Source organism: Priapulus caudatus, unplaced genomic scaffold (assembly GCF_000485595.1).
Source record: "Priapulus caudatus unplaced genomic scaffold, Priapulus_caudatus-5.0.1 Scaffold163, whole genome shotgun sequence".
Taxonomy (NCBI): Eukaryota; Metazoa; Priapulida; class Priapulimorpha; order Priapulimorphida; family Priapulidae; genus Priapulus; species Priapulus caudatus.
This window is the reverse complement of record NW_014577224.1, coordinates 61,476-78,073: the sequence shown is the minus strand read 5'-3', so window position 1 is coordinate 78,073 and position 16,598 is coordinate 61,476. Positions and strand designations below refer to the sequence as shown.

Sequence of the window (16,598 nt, the reverse complement as noted above, 5' to 3'; positions counted from 1 at the left end):
TGCTTCCTAACATAGTTTCCTAACGTAGTTTTCCTGGTGCAGTGGAAAGGAAGTTCGATATATCCTACAGGTTTTTTTTACCAAGAGTGTGCGCCAGTTAGGTGGATAGATGCACCTTGAGTCTGTGAGAGAATCTCAAGTAGTCCATGAATGTATACTTATTCTTCCTACAGAAAAACTGGATTGTGTGATTTAACCGGTTTTTAGCTCATCTGACATCTAATCAGATGCAGCTTGTAGAATCGCATGATCGTCCGTGTGTGCGTGCGTCCGTGCGTGCGTCCGTGCGTCAACAGTTGGGCACAAATCTAAACGGCTCGACGTACGGTCACGATATTCGGGACGTGGGGTGGGGTGGGGGGGGGGAATCCGAAAACGAGTTGGGATGTCGAAGCTGGGGGGTCAAAGGTCAAGAGGTGTAAAAGAAGAGGGAACATTCAACATTCCCTCCTTCACTTAAGGTATAGAGAGGAAATGCAGAATTGCAGCACAAATCTAAACGGCTTGACCTAGGCTCGTGATAGTCGGTGTATAGCATCATGGTAGGAAAAGCCATCAGTGTGCCAAAATTGGAGGTCACAGGTCAAAGGTCAATGGGCGCAGGGCAGATTTTAGACATTTTCTGAGGACATGGTCTGACGGAGCGATTGAAAAACTTTTTTGTTTCAGCGGTGACCTACCATTTTTATGGCTTTATTGAAAGGACCATGAAATATACTTTCCGCTGATATGCGAAGAGTAAGTGTCTGATAACCTTTTGACCCTCAAGAGGAGGGTTAAACATGGATTTGTTTACTGTTAGAAAGAATTTGACTGCCGGGTTTGATAGTAGAATCTATACATGCCTGGATGTATGAGGCTACAATGTCACAGTGAAATTTCAAAAGCTAAATTTGGTTGAAGAAGGTTTATGCTCCTTAAATCGTATAATTTCTATGGCATTCTGTACTGTCAGTGTGTTACATGTAACTTATGCCAATGCCAGTGGCCACTAGAAAATATCGATGTCTATTTACTTCAGTGTCACACGTTGTTCAATGCAATGCTACCAGCAGTCGTTTTGACAATCCACTGAATTACATGTACCTACATTTTGCTATGGTCATAGCTATTGGTGGGACAAGGGGAGCACTTGCCCCCACACCCAAAACCAATGTAGATAATATTACATGGTGAATTACAATAGCAAACTGTCCACAGTCAACTGCCAGTGACACAAACTCGACGTGGCTTTGGTTGCTGGTGGACTGCAAGGGGGTCAATTCTTGTGCAATTGACATGAGTGTGCATGTCTTTATGGGTGTGTCTTTCTGATGATAAATCATTTCAAATGTGTACCAAATGGCAACACACTTTAAAAATGTTTGAAAGTTCATATTTCTTTCCATTTTCCCCATGATTATTTCTTACTAATGCAGTTGATGCTAGGATGAACTGGACATGCTATGCAACTGGCCGACTACTGTATACGCCATATTTTTCGCGTACAGATATTTTCGCGAATTCACACTTGACGGACAATTTCGCGAGTGGTTAATTTCGCGGTTGGTGAATTCCCGAATCGATGAAGAACAACGACGCCTTACATTCGATGTATGGCTTCTAGAGACTCAACTTTTAGATGTGATATTTATACAATTACAACACCATTAGCATGACTTTTTCTTCATTATTTGTGATTTAATTCTTTGGCAAGCACAGCGTCCACACAACTGAAATCGTTCGAGTTTGTATCCGCACTGGCAATGGCGCTTTCCCTTCGCTGACACACTGCTGCAACTACAACATGCTACGCTATTGTACCCCATTGATTACTGCAGTGCAGGACATAAGCAACATGTGCTGCGTGTTAAGGCCCACGCACACGGTGCCCATTCGGCGCGCGCCAACGGAGCTGAGCCAGAAAAATCTAACACGATATAGATATTTTGCGCACGCGTGCCAACGGCGCACGCCAGACCGCACCGTGTGCGGGGGCCTTTACGTCGGCTCTCAAGACGCAACTTGCGTCATCTATTGACAAAAACATTACAACATATTTAAAGAATATATTACATGTAGAAAATAATTAATGACATTTCGTACTTACATGAGCTGATACAGGTTACAGCACATTGCATCTGATCCAAAGTTTCTCAGTGTAATGATGTAAGTAATCAGCATGTAGATCTAGACCGCCTCCTTACTTTGATAAGACCAAGGCTTCATCCATTGTTCACAGTTTACACTATAGACTCTAGTACCAGTCATTATGTAATGGGTTTTTCCTCTGTCCTTCATACACATGGTCAGATGTTATTTAGAGAAGCTAGACAAACAAAATCGTTCTAAACACATCCAATAGTCTTGACGCATTTGTTTAAAAAGTAGAATGCAATTCTGACAGCAACAGCAACGACAACAATGAATGATGGACATATTTACAATGCTGTTGATAGGTGAACTCTTACACCCCTTCTGCGTCAGAATCGTCCAAGTCAGGAACTGGCGCATTTCTGCTTTCTCTGACGGCGTCTAAGATTTTGGTCGACTCCCATCCCTTGATTACGATCTCCCGATCGCGACGAAGGACATCGTGGACTCTCATAAGCCAGTTAGCATGGATTGGCTTTATGGCTGCTGTTCTCAAGTCGATACCCTTCGCGATGTCTGCGATTTCTCTGCCTTCCCAGATGCCTTGTGCGACCTTTTCCGCATACCATTCGTTGAACTGAGCATTGAGCTCCTGTTTGTAGCGGTTATTGACAGTTGCGTCGAGTGGTTGCAACAAGTCAGTACAGGCAGCAGGCACATAGACAAGCAGCGCTCCCATCTCAGCAATACGTGCCCGCACCTCCTCACATGTGTGAGCACGAGAAACATCGCAAATCAGTAGCGGTGGCGATGTTGTCTGAAGACGCTCTTGGGTGCTCTTAACATACGGCTCAATGACGTTATCAATGTAACGAATCATTGAATCGGTAGTGGACCGATGTGACTCAGTGTGCCACACATCCCATTCCGGGGGGAACTCTACCGCAGGGTGACACTGTTGCGTTTTGCCTGGATAGATCACCTGCGGGGGCAAAAAGTCTCCGGCAAGTGAACAGGCAAGAAGCACCGTGTATTGCCGCTTGTCGTCAATGCCTTGTAAGGGCACCTGCCATTCACCTTTAAGCTCCATGGTCCACTGACCTCCAGGAACGACATTAACACCTGTCTGGTCCCAGTTCAATATGAGTTCATCCGGAATGTCATACTTTCGCACACGATGACCAATCCTTCGCCAAAACCTCCCACCGACAAGTTCAAAGTCCTCGGGCCTTGTCTTGACACCTTTGGTGCCTTTCCGTTTACTGTAACCCATCCGATCCAAGAAAGATCTCGCCCACGTCTTGTCGAGGTGAATGTTACCTCCGTATTCTGCTAAGATGGGGGGCTTTGTGTTCTTTAGCAGACCCTTCGTGCCCGCTAATACAACTTTAGGCGATACGGCTCCTCCAGCCTGACGGATTCCCCGAATGTAAGCCTTCACATCATCATCATATTTTCCCAACAATGGAGGCCGCCCACGCTCGTGTAGTGGAAGCCGATCAACCTCCTGTTGTGAATTTTCCTCGATTTTTGTTAAGTAAGCCGATCGCATGCCACGCACGGTGCTTTCATTTACAGGCGCACCAATCTCCAGGGAGAACTTCCTACATGCCGCTGCAGTTCCGTTTCGGGCTGCATACCGTCCTATCTTAGCGCGAAGTTCTGGAGAGTAGGCATTATACATGACACGGCGCTTTTTCCCAACATTGCCAACAGTCCCATGATCAGCTCCATCGCCACTAACGTTAGGTAATCCTGCTGCAATGACCTCTTCATTAGCTGCCCTTACACTTGCCGGCTCCAGTCCACGGTCGGCATTTACCGGTACTTTAGGTAACAACGGATGTTGTTCCTTAACTGGCTTAACGTACCTATACATTCTTCTTCGTAAATCATACAAAAAACGGAAGAGAAAACAGAGAGTCAAACTATGTACCTAGGTCCGATCAGATAGGTACATAAGATCTACGTACATACCGTACATACACGTACACGTAAAGCTGGGGAGACGATGACAAAGGCGCAGCATGCGCATAGCTAGCTGAGGCGGGCCGTAACACACTAGTAATAAGTAATCATGCAGCACAGCGAGTCGTCTATTAGTATTTACAAAGTTACTTAGCAATACATGTAAACAGAAGCGCTGCGCTGGGCGGCGCCTGCCTGGTCGGGTTTACAGTACCGGTACGTAAAATTTCGATGCCACTTCAAGGGCTAAGCCGCATGAAAGCATATTCGCATGTTGTTATTTTCGCGGTCGGGGACGCGTTCGCGAAATTCGTGAAAATTGAACCACCGCGAAATATACAGCGTATACAGTATTAGAAAATAAATATTTGGCAGAACCAAGTATGACTGCTACTAAGAATAACATGCAACACAAAGGTATTCTAAACATTATTACCGCATTTACATCATCACTTTTATAGGGGAAATTGTTAAAATACACAATATTTAAACATGTTTTTACATTTTAAATTTACTAGTGATGTCCAAATAATAGAACTGGAATATCACGGTTGCCCCATGTCGATTTCCTTATGAGAGCAATAAGTTATTACTAAAGTAATACTTACTTATTAGAGTGACTGTCTATAACGTTAAAATCAAACTGTGGCATTTCGAGGGGAGCAAGTTGTGGCAGCCCAACGTCGACCAGAGAGTTAGCAGACTCGGCTATCTCTGCTCTCGCTTTTGAATCACTACTGCCTAGACTGCTGCCATTCGAGTTGCACAGCGACTTCAGTGTCGTCTTCTCCAACCTCTTAATATGTGCACCCATTTCCTTTACCATGAGCGACAGAGTTCGGTTGCTGCTCTCCACATCCTCTAACTGCATTCTGAGGTTGCTCTTTTCCTGCTCGCTCTTCTCCAGCTGTTTCGCCAGTTCGTCGATAAACTTCTTCAACGCTTCGTTATTCGTCTTCAACTCTTCGATGACCGTGGGATCGGTCTTCGGCGTCTTTATCGCCGACCGCACGATTTCGTCCTGCGACTTACCGCTCTTACCGTCATCCAGCTGCTCAGAATCTTCCGAACATCTTCGTTCCAAGAAGGCTAGGAGTGTGTCGTTCTCTTGTAAGCTGGTGAGCGCGTGAAGGACTTCTGGAATCGAATAGGGGCCACTGTCCTTGCTGGATGTGTCCTGGCTATGTCCATCGTTCTGCATAGCTGCCTTGTTATTTAGCAACTGTCCTTGATGCAGGTAATTGTCGTGCTGGAGCCTTAACGACTGCAGAGCAATGGGATCGTCGGTCTGCTGCATACTCTTTGTTAAATACTCTGTAGCAAAAAAGCATGGGTCCGTGTTGTCACATTCTGTACAAATGAAGCGGTTGCATGAATTTTTACGCAGCATAGAATATACCTCTAAAACATTAATTTGCTAGACCGGTGATCATACATTACCTCACAAACAATAAATAGTAAATTGTGAACTCAAACATAAAATTGGAAAATAATATTTGCAGTTCAATGCTACCACCAAGAGAAAGATTACCTAGGATAAATAAAGATTATAAGTTTAACATCTTAAGATAAAAACTAATAATATATAATAATAATAATAATAATATCACTTATTATCTTCTTCATTTTACTATACATACCTGCTGCTTGACGATAGCAACTAACAGCATCAACAAGCTTTCCCTGTGCAACTAAATGTTCTGCTTTCCTCTCTTTCTGATGGGCCTGCAGAATAAGAAAGAATATAACTACACATTCAACAGGCTTGAAGTTGAATCAAACATTATGTATGTGTGACATTATGTGACATCGTGTGAGGAAATGTATTGCATGCACTAGCCACAACACCCTGGGGCCCGTTGTCAGAAACAAAATTAGTAGTCTTAACATTAACAATTTCCCCTAGACTGTCGACATCACTTTGTTTCGTATTGTTATAAGGAAATCTGCTACGATTTTTCGTTCTCGTAACTTCGCAGCGTTTCTGTCAACGGTCTAAGAGAAAAAGTTAATGTTAAGACTAATGTTAAGACTAATTTTGTTTCTGACAACGGGCCCCTGGTGCCCTAGCCCTACCTGATGCAGCCTCTTCTTTTCTGCTACAGTACAGGAACCGTACCTATGTAGCGGTACACTACCAGTACTAACCCGTACAGGCACTGCTACCTGTAGTGAGAGCAAAGGATCCAATACTGGTAGAGCTATATCTGCCCCATACATGCCGTGTAAGTTTAAAACAAATAGATTTCAACTTTCCAGTAAAGTTTACATTGCGAATACTGACGCAGCAGGGTTTCTTATACATAAGAGGCACAGTGGCGCACCGCCGTTGTCAAATTTAACATCGCCATTGTGAAAATGTAATAAGATATTCAAATTTTTTAAATTTGTTAGGGGAGACCCCCCCCCCTAACACCTCCAGAGAGAGGGGGTGTTCCCCCTCTCCCTCGCTGCCCCGCGTCCGCCTGCAGCGTTCACATGCGTACCTAGGGCACGCATTTGAATCCATCATTCACGTTTTTTTCCCCAAACTGGCCATTACCTCCTTTGTCTAATTTTCCCTCAGAACAAATCCTGCGCATGCAGCACGTGAGAGTAACTGAGGGGGAGGTGCCTGACATTTAGTGACAGTAAAACCATGTGTAACTTCAGAACAACCAATTTTAAATGTTTGCACAGAGGTGCATATTTGTTTTACATCTCAAATAGAATTTAGTTGGCACAATTTATAGGTTACAAATCGAAGAATTTCTGCTACTCGAGGGTTAGTCAGAATTCTTTTCCTTCTTCTTCGGTTAATTGCAAATTTGAAGCTTTTGCAATCCGCAGCACAGGCACTTGAAGCGTTTCAATAAAATATAATGCTAACTAAATACGAAATCTATTTACTATCAAATTCTTAATGTTTCTATAGATACTCTCTTTCACCTATTATTGCCGACAGTTTCCTGTAAATTCCGTCCAAATCCTACGTGCAATCATATACGCGGCCAGCGCCATTGCTCTCGCGGCTCCACTGTTGCACGCTTACACTAATATATATAGCAGGTAGGAAAGCGGGATCGCAAAATTCGCTCGACGCTCGCTGGATTTCACACTTTCACAGCACGAATACACATCCAACAGCTGCCATCTTTGTTTCCATGTCAAGAACAGTGTTTACTTGTTATGAAAACATACTGTCTCTGTTCGTAACCGAGCTGTGTCACACGAAATCACACAACTGACAAAATTATTGCGTTCGCGAACCTTGCCCCGTAATGTAAATGGCTGTCAGAATCAGGAAACACCTACCGGCGCTCTTCGTGACCTCATTCTTGCGCCACAACGCTGCAACGGTTCATACAGGACTGAAATTTTTTCCAAGGACTTTTCAAGGAAATTTTATCGGAATTCCTACACAGAACAAAACATACCTGGATTAATTTAATAACCCCATTCTTAATCACTGCATGTCACCTCTCAAACTTACCTGGATCACATTAATAAACCCTTCTAAACACTGTCACATCTACAACATACCTTGATTTACTGACTGATTTTCTTGACTTACTGTAATTTGTGATCATCATTTAACTGTCTATCGTGTCTATAGCTTTTTAAGCTCACTTAACGCAATTTTTATTGAGGTTTGCACATTATTGATGGTACAAAATTTCTTTTTATTACAGGCAAGGATTCTTTCTAAAAATTCAAGGACATTTTCATGAAATTCAAGAACATTTTCACTAAATTCAAGTACTTTTCAAGGACTCCCCTCAAATTCAAGGACTTTTCAAGGACTGTGCAAACCATGTGCAACGTTTTTGCAACGTTCCAATGGCGAGGCTCGTATGGGAGTTGGAAAGCAGTGCGCCGCCTATAGACCATAGACTGGCACTCGCTCCCACCTCTCGGCTTAGCTTAGTCACTCGATGGGTAATCGAGGTGGGAGCGAGTCCCAGTCTATGTGTTTCCTGATTCTGACAGCCATTTACATTACGGAGCAAGGTTCGCGAACGCGAGAATTTCGTCAGTCTTTGTGTGATTTCACGTGACACAGCTCGATTACGAACAGAGACAATGTTTTTATAACAAGTGAACACTGTTCTTGACATAGAAACAAAGATGACAGCTGTTGGATGTGTATTCGTGCTGTGAGTGTGAAATCCAGCGAGCGTCGAGCAAATTTTGCTATCCCGCTTTCCTACCTTCTATATATATTAGTGTAAGCGTGCAACAGTGGAGCCGCGAGAGCAATGGCGCCGGCAGCGTATATGGTTGCACGTAGGATTTGGACGGAATTTACAGGAAACTGTCGGCAATAATAGGTGAAAGAAAGTATAGAAACATTTAGAATTTGGTACTAAATAGATTTCGTATTTAGTTTGCATTATATTTTATTGAAACGCTTCAAGTGCTTGTGATCCGCAGTGTTGATGTCGACCAACTTTGTTTCTCTCTAATCTTCGATATACATATAGGGGTACCTACTACCTAGTCCCTTGGACTTTGAAGACTAATAGTAATAGTAATATTTATTATTTATGAGGTTATGACTAGTATGAGCTTAGTAACGTAGAGAATGACCGTAGTCATGAAATTGATTAAAACCAAATAGGAAGCATCTAAGTGATCTTGAGTCTTAACGGAACACGAATAACTCAATAAGTGCTAATCTATTCGAATCTAACTCTAACTATAAACTAAGCACTGAAGCAGAGGTTGTTGTTCGAATCTTTGATCACCAAATTTAATGTGTGTATTCAAGCATTACACGTATAAAAAAAAAAACTCAGAACAACATCAAAAACTAGATTAGGCTAGTAGGTATGATAACTATCAGTAGGCCTAGTGTGATTGTGAAACATTAATAATGTCATTACGAAATTTAGAGGAAACCCTTCCATCTTGTAACTAGTCCGCATTTCATGTTTTTGTCAACCCTCACTTGCAAATACCGCGCGAAATCTCGTGCATGATATTAAATTATTCAGTGGTTTTTTAATTTAAAATTATCTAAACACTTATGGTAAAAATCTTCAAAAAAACTAGAAAAGAATAAAATGTAATTTTAACTTGACACGAAATATGCGACTTTTAACCAATGAACGAGCGCGATTTTCGATCATATTTCGCTAGTTTACGTTTCAGTTTAGGACGGTCCCTGTATATCCGCCACATACAGCCAGTACATCTAGCCATGATCTAGAATCTAGATCCTTGGGTTATGCGAGTGTGCAAGACTTTGTGGGGGGGGGGGTTCTTATTTTTGCATATACTTATATCTAACAGTATTGCCAATGTTCATAGGGTTTATCGTGAGTTATTTATTCAAGAGTTCGATTATCATATCTTTTATACCTTACTCCTACTGGACTTTGTAAGTCGATATATAATTTCAAGAGCTAATAATACCTCTTATTATTAGCTCTTGATAATTTAATTAGCCATATAAATTGCGATATAAATGCCTAATAAAAAATATCATGCAATTTTATACACTGTCGGAAATGTATGCGTTAGGCCAGATAAATAAAATCAATTGTAATGTGTAATCAATGTAATGTGTAATGTAATGTAATGTAATGTAATGTAATGTAATGTAATGTAATGTAATGTGTATGTGTAATGTGTAATGTGTAATGTGTAAAATCAATAAAATGTGTATTCTGGTGAAACATACGTTACCATATTCGTATATGTAATATGCGACCTACGTTGATATATTGTTCGTTGTTTTGTTTTGTAGTTATATAACAGATCGACGTTTTCAGATATGTCGTTATTAATAATAATTGTGTAATTGTGATGATTTAATTGCCTAATCAAGGCTCTTGTATTTTTCTAGAACTTAACAAAATTGGTATAATGTGACAGTGCCGGTTTGATTTAATTGCGTGTTCTAGGTTTTGTCGTGCTGCGTTGCGTTGTGTCGTGTGTGGATTATTCCTATAGCGATGTACAGATGTAAGCGGTCATGTTACGCGCTCAACGTCAAAAAAAAACGAAGCATTTGTATCATGGGAGTTGAGCCAAATAAGAGTAGTAATTGTGTGTGCGTCTGCATGCGTGCGTACGAGCGTAAATGTGCGGCTCACGGGTACCGCAACAAACGCGAGATTGTTACCACCCGCCACACGGGGACCACTACAAGCCACCAGCACCTTCACCGTCGACGTCACACGTGCGTGGTGAGACACAAGGACCACAGGTGCTTGGTGTACTCACGCTTGATCCTCCTCACTTACTCGCCTCCACCGCAGGAATTGCGTGGTCGACCCCATCCCGCGTCATCCTGCCGTCCTCATTCATCATCTCCCTGAAACGAGTAACTCACACCATATGACGTACACACGTTCGGTTGAAGCAACCGTCGCGCTGGCCATTCCCCGTACGCAGCTCGTAATACATCGGAGTTTTCACACCAAACACCACCAACCAACACCGGTCCGGACGACGCCATCATGTCGGATGGCGGCATTCGCGGCTTAGCCAATGGATAATCTCCGGGAATTTCGATCTCGAACCACTCCGACAACTATAATCTTGGTGGGTATGATAACACCAAGATTCAAGCGTTTCGGCGACATAGGGATTACATAAATCCTCGAATGCTCGGTTGGTGTAGATTGTAGAGCGGCTGGTAGGCCCACCTGAACGGTTACAGGCCTCGGGCCGTCGGCCGAAGACTCCGACAGTGCGCACCGAAAAATGACATTTTTCTGACTGAACCGGAAAACAATGGATGCTCCCTAACAGGAAGCCGCGAGATCAGTGGCGGTGGCGACATTCCAGCGGACAGGGAGGGGGGCGTCGCTTGGGGACCGACCCGAGCACGGATCCGTAGGCAGTTAATGGAACCCGCGGCCCGCGTCCCTACGGTTTACGCCCATTTTGCCCGTCCGTCAACGAGAAAAAAATCGCATTGACGCCAGTCTCAACACGGTAAATCACTACTGTGGTTTCTTTCCACCGCCTCAGCCCGCCCAGGCGAGTATGGCCGGAAAATTCCTGCCGGTCCAGTATGGGTGCCCCTCGTGATATTTTGAATGGACTTTAACAGGCGCTTATAACACCAGCAGGTCGAGGAACTCGCTCCAATTGGCGCCCAGTGCTCCCTACAGAGTCCGGCGCGGCAGTAACAAGTAACGCTTGGCGCATTGATGATAAACCTGTAATGAAACAACGCCTGGCCCCCCCACACGGAGCCTCCGGATGCCCAGCGGGTGGCGCCTGACGCATAGCGGCCTTCGCAATCGTTTGAGAAGCCTAGCGCAGTCCGCAGGCTTACACCAAGCTCACCAAGCGCTCAAAGCAAGGTGAGACGTAGTATTATGCGAGAAACACCTGGAAGAGGGGAACGTCGATCCCGGATATAATTAGGCTATGGTCAATCATAGAGTCCGCCTGAAACTCGCCCGCAGACGCACCCACATCGCAACGCGGCCGCGAGACTACAGCTCTAAAAGATCAAAGCAATAGCCTCGTAAGTACACGAATTAACTCTGATGAGTGATTCCACATTGTAATAAACACACTGTCTAGGCGGTGAACAATAAAACGCTCCATGAGGCCTTACTAATCTGGACCCGCGAGGAGCGAGATCGGACCGGCCTCTACACGACAAAGAATAAAATTTCACAGCGGTTTACTTTGAAACGCATTAACGTAAACTGCATCAGAATTACCCCAATGGCAGATAACACCTGTATCGGCTGGCAACGGCACCCACCTACAGTCCTCAGTCATGGAATAGTTTACTGGGCGCCCCGCCTCTACGCATGGCAATACGAGTAATAAGATCGTGCTTAGAACCTTGAGAGGCCGAAGCGAATTAGCTACCGATTTAATATGGGCGATTGCAAAGCTCTGGTCTAGCGAATAAGCTCACAAAACCCAAAGTCACCCCTCGGGTGCGCCTGAACCGATCACCTACTACGGGGAACCGCAATCACGACAGTAGTTGACCATCGAGTAGGTTTCGACTCAAGTGGCCTTCTAGCCCGTGGTGGGCTCAGCCGTACCTTGCGTGAGCAACGGTGGGTTAAGGGCGAACGTCAAACCCATAACAAAAACTCACCCAAAAACGGTCGTCGCAGTCGCATGGCGAGCCTGGAAGTCCGCGTAACAATCCACGCTAATCGCTTTAACAGGATCCTCTCCAGAAGCCCGCAATGGACTGAACTCGCTGGAGAGGCCAAACGCACTGGTTGAGACTCACTCTCAGACACTTGAGTATTGCGGACTAGAACGAGAAAATCGCATAAGCCACTGTACACTCTACGTCGATCCCGCTTACATCGCCTTCAACACCGTGGGATTTCCGTGCTGCGCGGACTCTCGAGTATCGCACGACATGCCCAGGCAGAGCTTTGTGAAACCACGGCACGAAAAAATCGTTTTGCAGAAGTCCACTTCGAAATGAGAATCGGTGTAACGTAACGACTCGGGTTTATGCTCCACATGCACACGGCCGATGTGACTTCTGCGCTCTAAATCTCTCTAGATAAGTGGATGAGCCAACCGCAGCTCTACCACAAACGTCGTCATGGAGACAGGCTGGCTCTACTCCACACCTCCCGGTAGATTTTCGAGGGTGATCTACGCTGTGCGCCCACGTCGTTCACGCTTAACGACAAAAACTCTAGCTCCTGGGGGAAGCCACATTGAATCCGAACTCAGAACGTCCTACTGCAAATAATAAGCGCTACTTTACCCCTATCTGCAATACTAGAAAGGGCCGCCCGCACGGGCATGCGAACCTCAACTTAGACCCTTCCGCGGGGCAGAAGGGGATCCGCAGAAAATATCCGTGGTCGCCAAAGACACGCCATTCCCGGGTGGACGCAAACGTTAGAATAGCTTAGCGAACCTACTACGATCGTAACGCGCGCTGCTTTTTTCCTCTCTCCGCTTGCGCCGACAAGCTTAGGAATAGACTGTCCTAGCCTAGTCCAACTGCGCGGCATACGATCGATTTAGAGCGCGTCTCTGCTCTGAGGTACGAGGAAATCCCTAGCCTCTGTAGATCAGCCGAACTGCCCATGTTTTCGGCAAATTACTATCGGGCAGATACTCATGGTCAGCCTGAAGCTGGAGGAGGATCAAACATGTAAATCTAAAGCGGGCATGCGCCCCGGACCGTCCCGCCGGCAGAGGACATCATAGGGGAGGTTCTAGGGCGTTAGCGCCCGATATGCTTGCTCTCCCCCTGCGTCGTGACCGCGCCCGATACAAGCCCGCCATTGTACAAACGCTACGGCTAAGACAGACGTATTTGGTGACATACATTCATCGCAGCTGCCTTTGGTCGCATGTCATTTGACTTTACTATCAGCCCTTGAGTCTGATTTAATATGTCGAATCTATATCTCATAATGGTAGAGGTAGTCGTGATTTGAAATTTCGCTGCAATATTATTGCTCTGCTCGCAGTCGTAATTGTGCTGGTAACCGCTCAACCAAACCATCTGACTGAGGATGAGTACGGCGTTGGTACGAGTCCCTTCTTTATGCCCAACAAGGAAAACACCTATCAATTAAGCTGTGCAATGTGTCGATTCCCGTCGTTTGTGCCCCTTACCGATCAAGGGCGATCACACCATTAATCGGGTTCGAAGAATTAGGGCAGACGCGTCAGTCCAATATTTGTCATCACATGCATAAGGCTATATAGACATGTCTTTTTCGACGCGCGGCCAAAGAGATTTCGACTCAAAAGTTCTACCGTGCGTGTGTCCGAGTAGTTAGCCATGAATTAGGTGCTCTCGTAAATTATTCCGCAGCTCATGTGGCGGCGCCAAACGCTGATCAGTGAGAGGAAAATCTCGCTCAGAATTGAGTTGTCAGTCTAGACAAGTCTCCCTGCTTGCTCGGTCGTTAGTGGTCAAATCTGGTAAAGGCAAAAATTTTTTGCCCCCCCCTTCCGTCACTTAGTGAAATTAATCACAAGCTCAAGGAATAATATGTTCATACCATTCGTACGTCTCCGAAGTGGAGCCCATAAGAGTCACCGCCACGTCTCGTCCCACGGTGCGCGTGGCGATCTGCTGACAGAGAGGAGCATTCCTCGCGATGGCCCCGGTTTTCGCGCTCCTGCTACACAAATCACATCCTACGAAGGCCATCTCGTACGGTCAATTGTCGAATGCTAGGCGCACGTGGGGACGCCATGCGAATTCGAGCCAACAACTCTTTGCGGATGCCAAGGTGCCCTCCACCTGACGCGCATGGCATAATCTCAAATATGCTTCCAATCGCATAACGGACGGGACACACCCAATAAGCAAGGATGAACTGCTCGGCTGACAGTCTAAAACCGAAAACCTGCCTAAGTGTAGCAGACCCTCAAGGGGTGTACCTCCAGACTCGTGCGTCAGAGTGGCCCAATACGCTTTGCCCTCTGGGGACGAAAACGATCAAACATCGTGACAGCGGACGAACCGCGCCGCTGCACTCCTTTAAAACAGCAGAGATGGCCGCATCGCGCTAGCCTGGCCACTCCAGAATCTGCTGAGTAGACCAACCGTGGCAAAACATCTATGCTAACTACTACTTGTCTGCACTCAATGCGGTTAAAATACTGGCCGGATCATACCAGTAAGATTTATGGCTCCTTCGTAGCGTCGGGGCGCACAGATATCAAAGCAATCCGGGCCTCGACTTGTACCAATGGCAACTTTATCTGATTGCAGGTAACCTGTATAATTGCCTTCGACGCTACCAAGAGGAATATCCCTCAATAATATTTCCCATATCACGTGCGCACGACTCGGATGTGACAACGTGGGCTTGCAGACACGCTTGTCACGAAATATACGCGACTCCACAACATAGGCACTCAACCCGCAGCGAGACCACTGACAGGGGAATCGCAAGAGCATGACCTTACGACCACACTGGCATTACCTAGGAATGGACGCAATGCGGCAATCATCTCTCTACACTTCGCTACACCCAGGCTTGGCCGCGTGTGGCCATGGTTAGCTTAACCGCACGCGATGCTCTATCCTTCAGGATCGAACCGTGTCCAGGAAAGCGCATCCACCGTCGCCACTATCCTCAGGCTCCTTGAAATCATATCACAGACAAGGTCAAGGACTGTCATCCACACACAGACCCACACACACACACACACACACACACCACACACGACACGCTCACACACACACACACATCGATGACCGCGCCGCGCGCGCGCACACATCCTACAACACACTCAGTCTGACACACACACGACACACACAACACGTACACATACACTCACGACGCACGCACGCAAGCAACCGCACGCACCGCACGCGACGCACAACAACATACACACACACACTATTATATATATGTAGTCAAGAGTCCGTAATAGAAACCAATAAGAGTCTTTCTATTAATTATGGACTCTTGATTATATATTATATATATATATATACATATATATATATATATATATATATGGTTACTGTGACGTGGAGAAGACAAAATTAGTATCATATTTATATTCTCTATATATTCTCGTGTCTTATTATATCCTATCAAGAGTTAATGAAGACCTAATATACAAGGTATTATTAGCTCTTGGTCCTATCTATATGTTTTTTTCCTGCTGTGACATTTATAAGGGACGGGTGTCTAGAGACTATATGTATAGATGGCATACTGTGTAGATGTTTTAATTTTTAGTTTGACGTCATCGTAACGCAAACTCGCGTTGTCACAGTGACAACGGCCTTTTTCTAACTGCGGACAAATTCGGAGATAGAATGTGCAACGTGTATAATTAGGAATGATGACCATTAAAATCGCATCAGAGTAATATATATAACCAGGGGCGTAAATCCGTACGCGGAGAAGTGGGGGGATGATGCACGGCGCAAGGGGGTGGGGGGGGGGGTCTGGGGGTCTACAATTTTTTTTGGAAATTAGACCGGCCTCCAGTGCGTTTTCTTGCGCGCGAGCAGCGGGGGGGGTTGGACCCCCTGGACCCTCCCCCCCTGTACACGCCCGTGCAGTAATTGAAATGATTTAGGTCTGCCCATGTCTCCAAATATCATAATTAGCTGAACTTTCAGTGGGGCACGGAGGAAGGAGTTTTTTTTTTATCTCAGGGGGGGGATATTTGTACGAAGGCCCATGCCCTCCTTCAAGAGCGGGGGGATATGCATCCCCGTCCACCCCGGGATTTACGCCCATGTAGGCCCTATATAACCAATAGCGTATAAAGAACCTTCTCTATATACGCTCTTGATTTAACCTTATGCCGTTTGTTCTAGTATATGAATCGCTCTTTAAGTTGATGTCGCTGTATATTGCCTCGCTGTATTCTAGTTTACGTGTCAGTTTATTATTTTAATTGTCAGCTAAGAGCTGTCCAACAGAATTTTATGTTTTTAAAACATCACACCAAGTTTCTACAAGATATCGTAAGACTTTGTATAAGTATAATTTAATACAGTGCACACCTAAACGCACGTGCGCACGCAAGCAGATATATCGCATACATACACGTCGTAAACATATATTATTGCGTCAATAATTATTATTATAACAGAATTAGATGTTAAACTATTCTTCCTCAGTATA

General features: G+C 45.1%; 1 protein-coding gene across 1 annotated transcript; it reads right to left on the bottom strand.

Moving 5' to 3' along the window:
- Positions 1-1,661: 1,661 nt before the first annotated feature.
- On the bottom strand, positions 1,662-8,951 carry LOC106806484. Its single transcript, XM_014808444.1, has 4 exons — positions 8,907-8,951; positions 5,682-5,766; positions 4,650-5,355; positions 1,662-3,956 (listed from the first exon to the last, which is right to left on the bottom strand). The coding sequence occupies exons 1-4, from the start codon at positions 8,946-8,948 to the stop codon at positions 2,447-2,449; spliced, it is 2,343 nt and encodes a 780-aa protein (XP_014663930.1). The 5' UTR covers positions 8,949-8,951; the 3' UTR covers positions 1,662-2,446.
- Positions 8,952-16,598: the final 7,647 nt, after the last annotated feature.

Bases quoted from the DNA above. Each gene is read 5' to 3' on its own strand.
- LOC106806484 (XM_014808444.1), bottom strand. From the start codon at position 8,948: ATGCGGACTAGTTACAAGATGGAAGGGTTTCCTCTAAATTTC. The intron at 5,767-8,906 runs GTAATGACATTA...CTTATTCTGCAG, and splicing joins AAGGGTTTCCTCTAAATTTC to GCCCATCAGAAAGAGAGGAA. The intron at 3,957-4,649 runs GTAAGTATTACT...TGATTTACGAAG, and splicing joins ATAGACAGTCACTCTAATAA to AAGAATGTATAGGTACGTTA.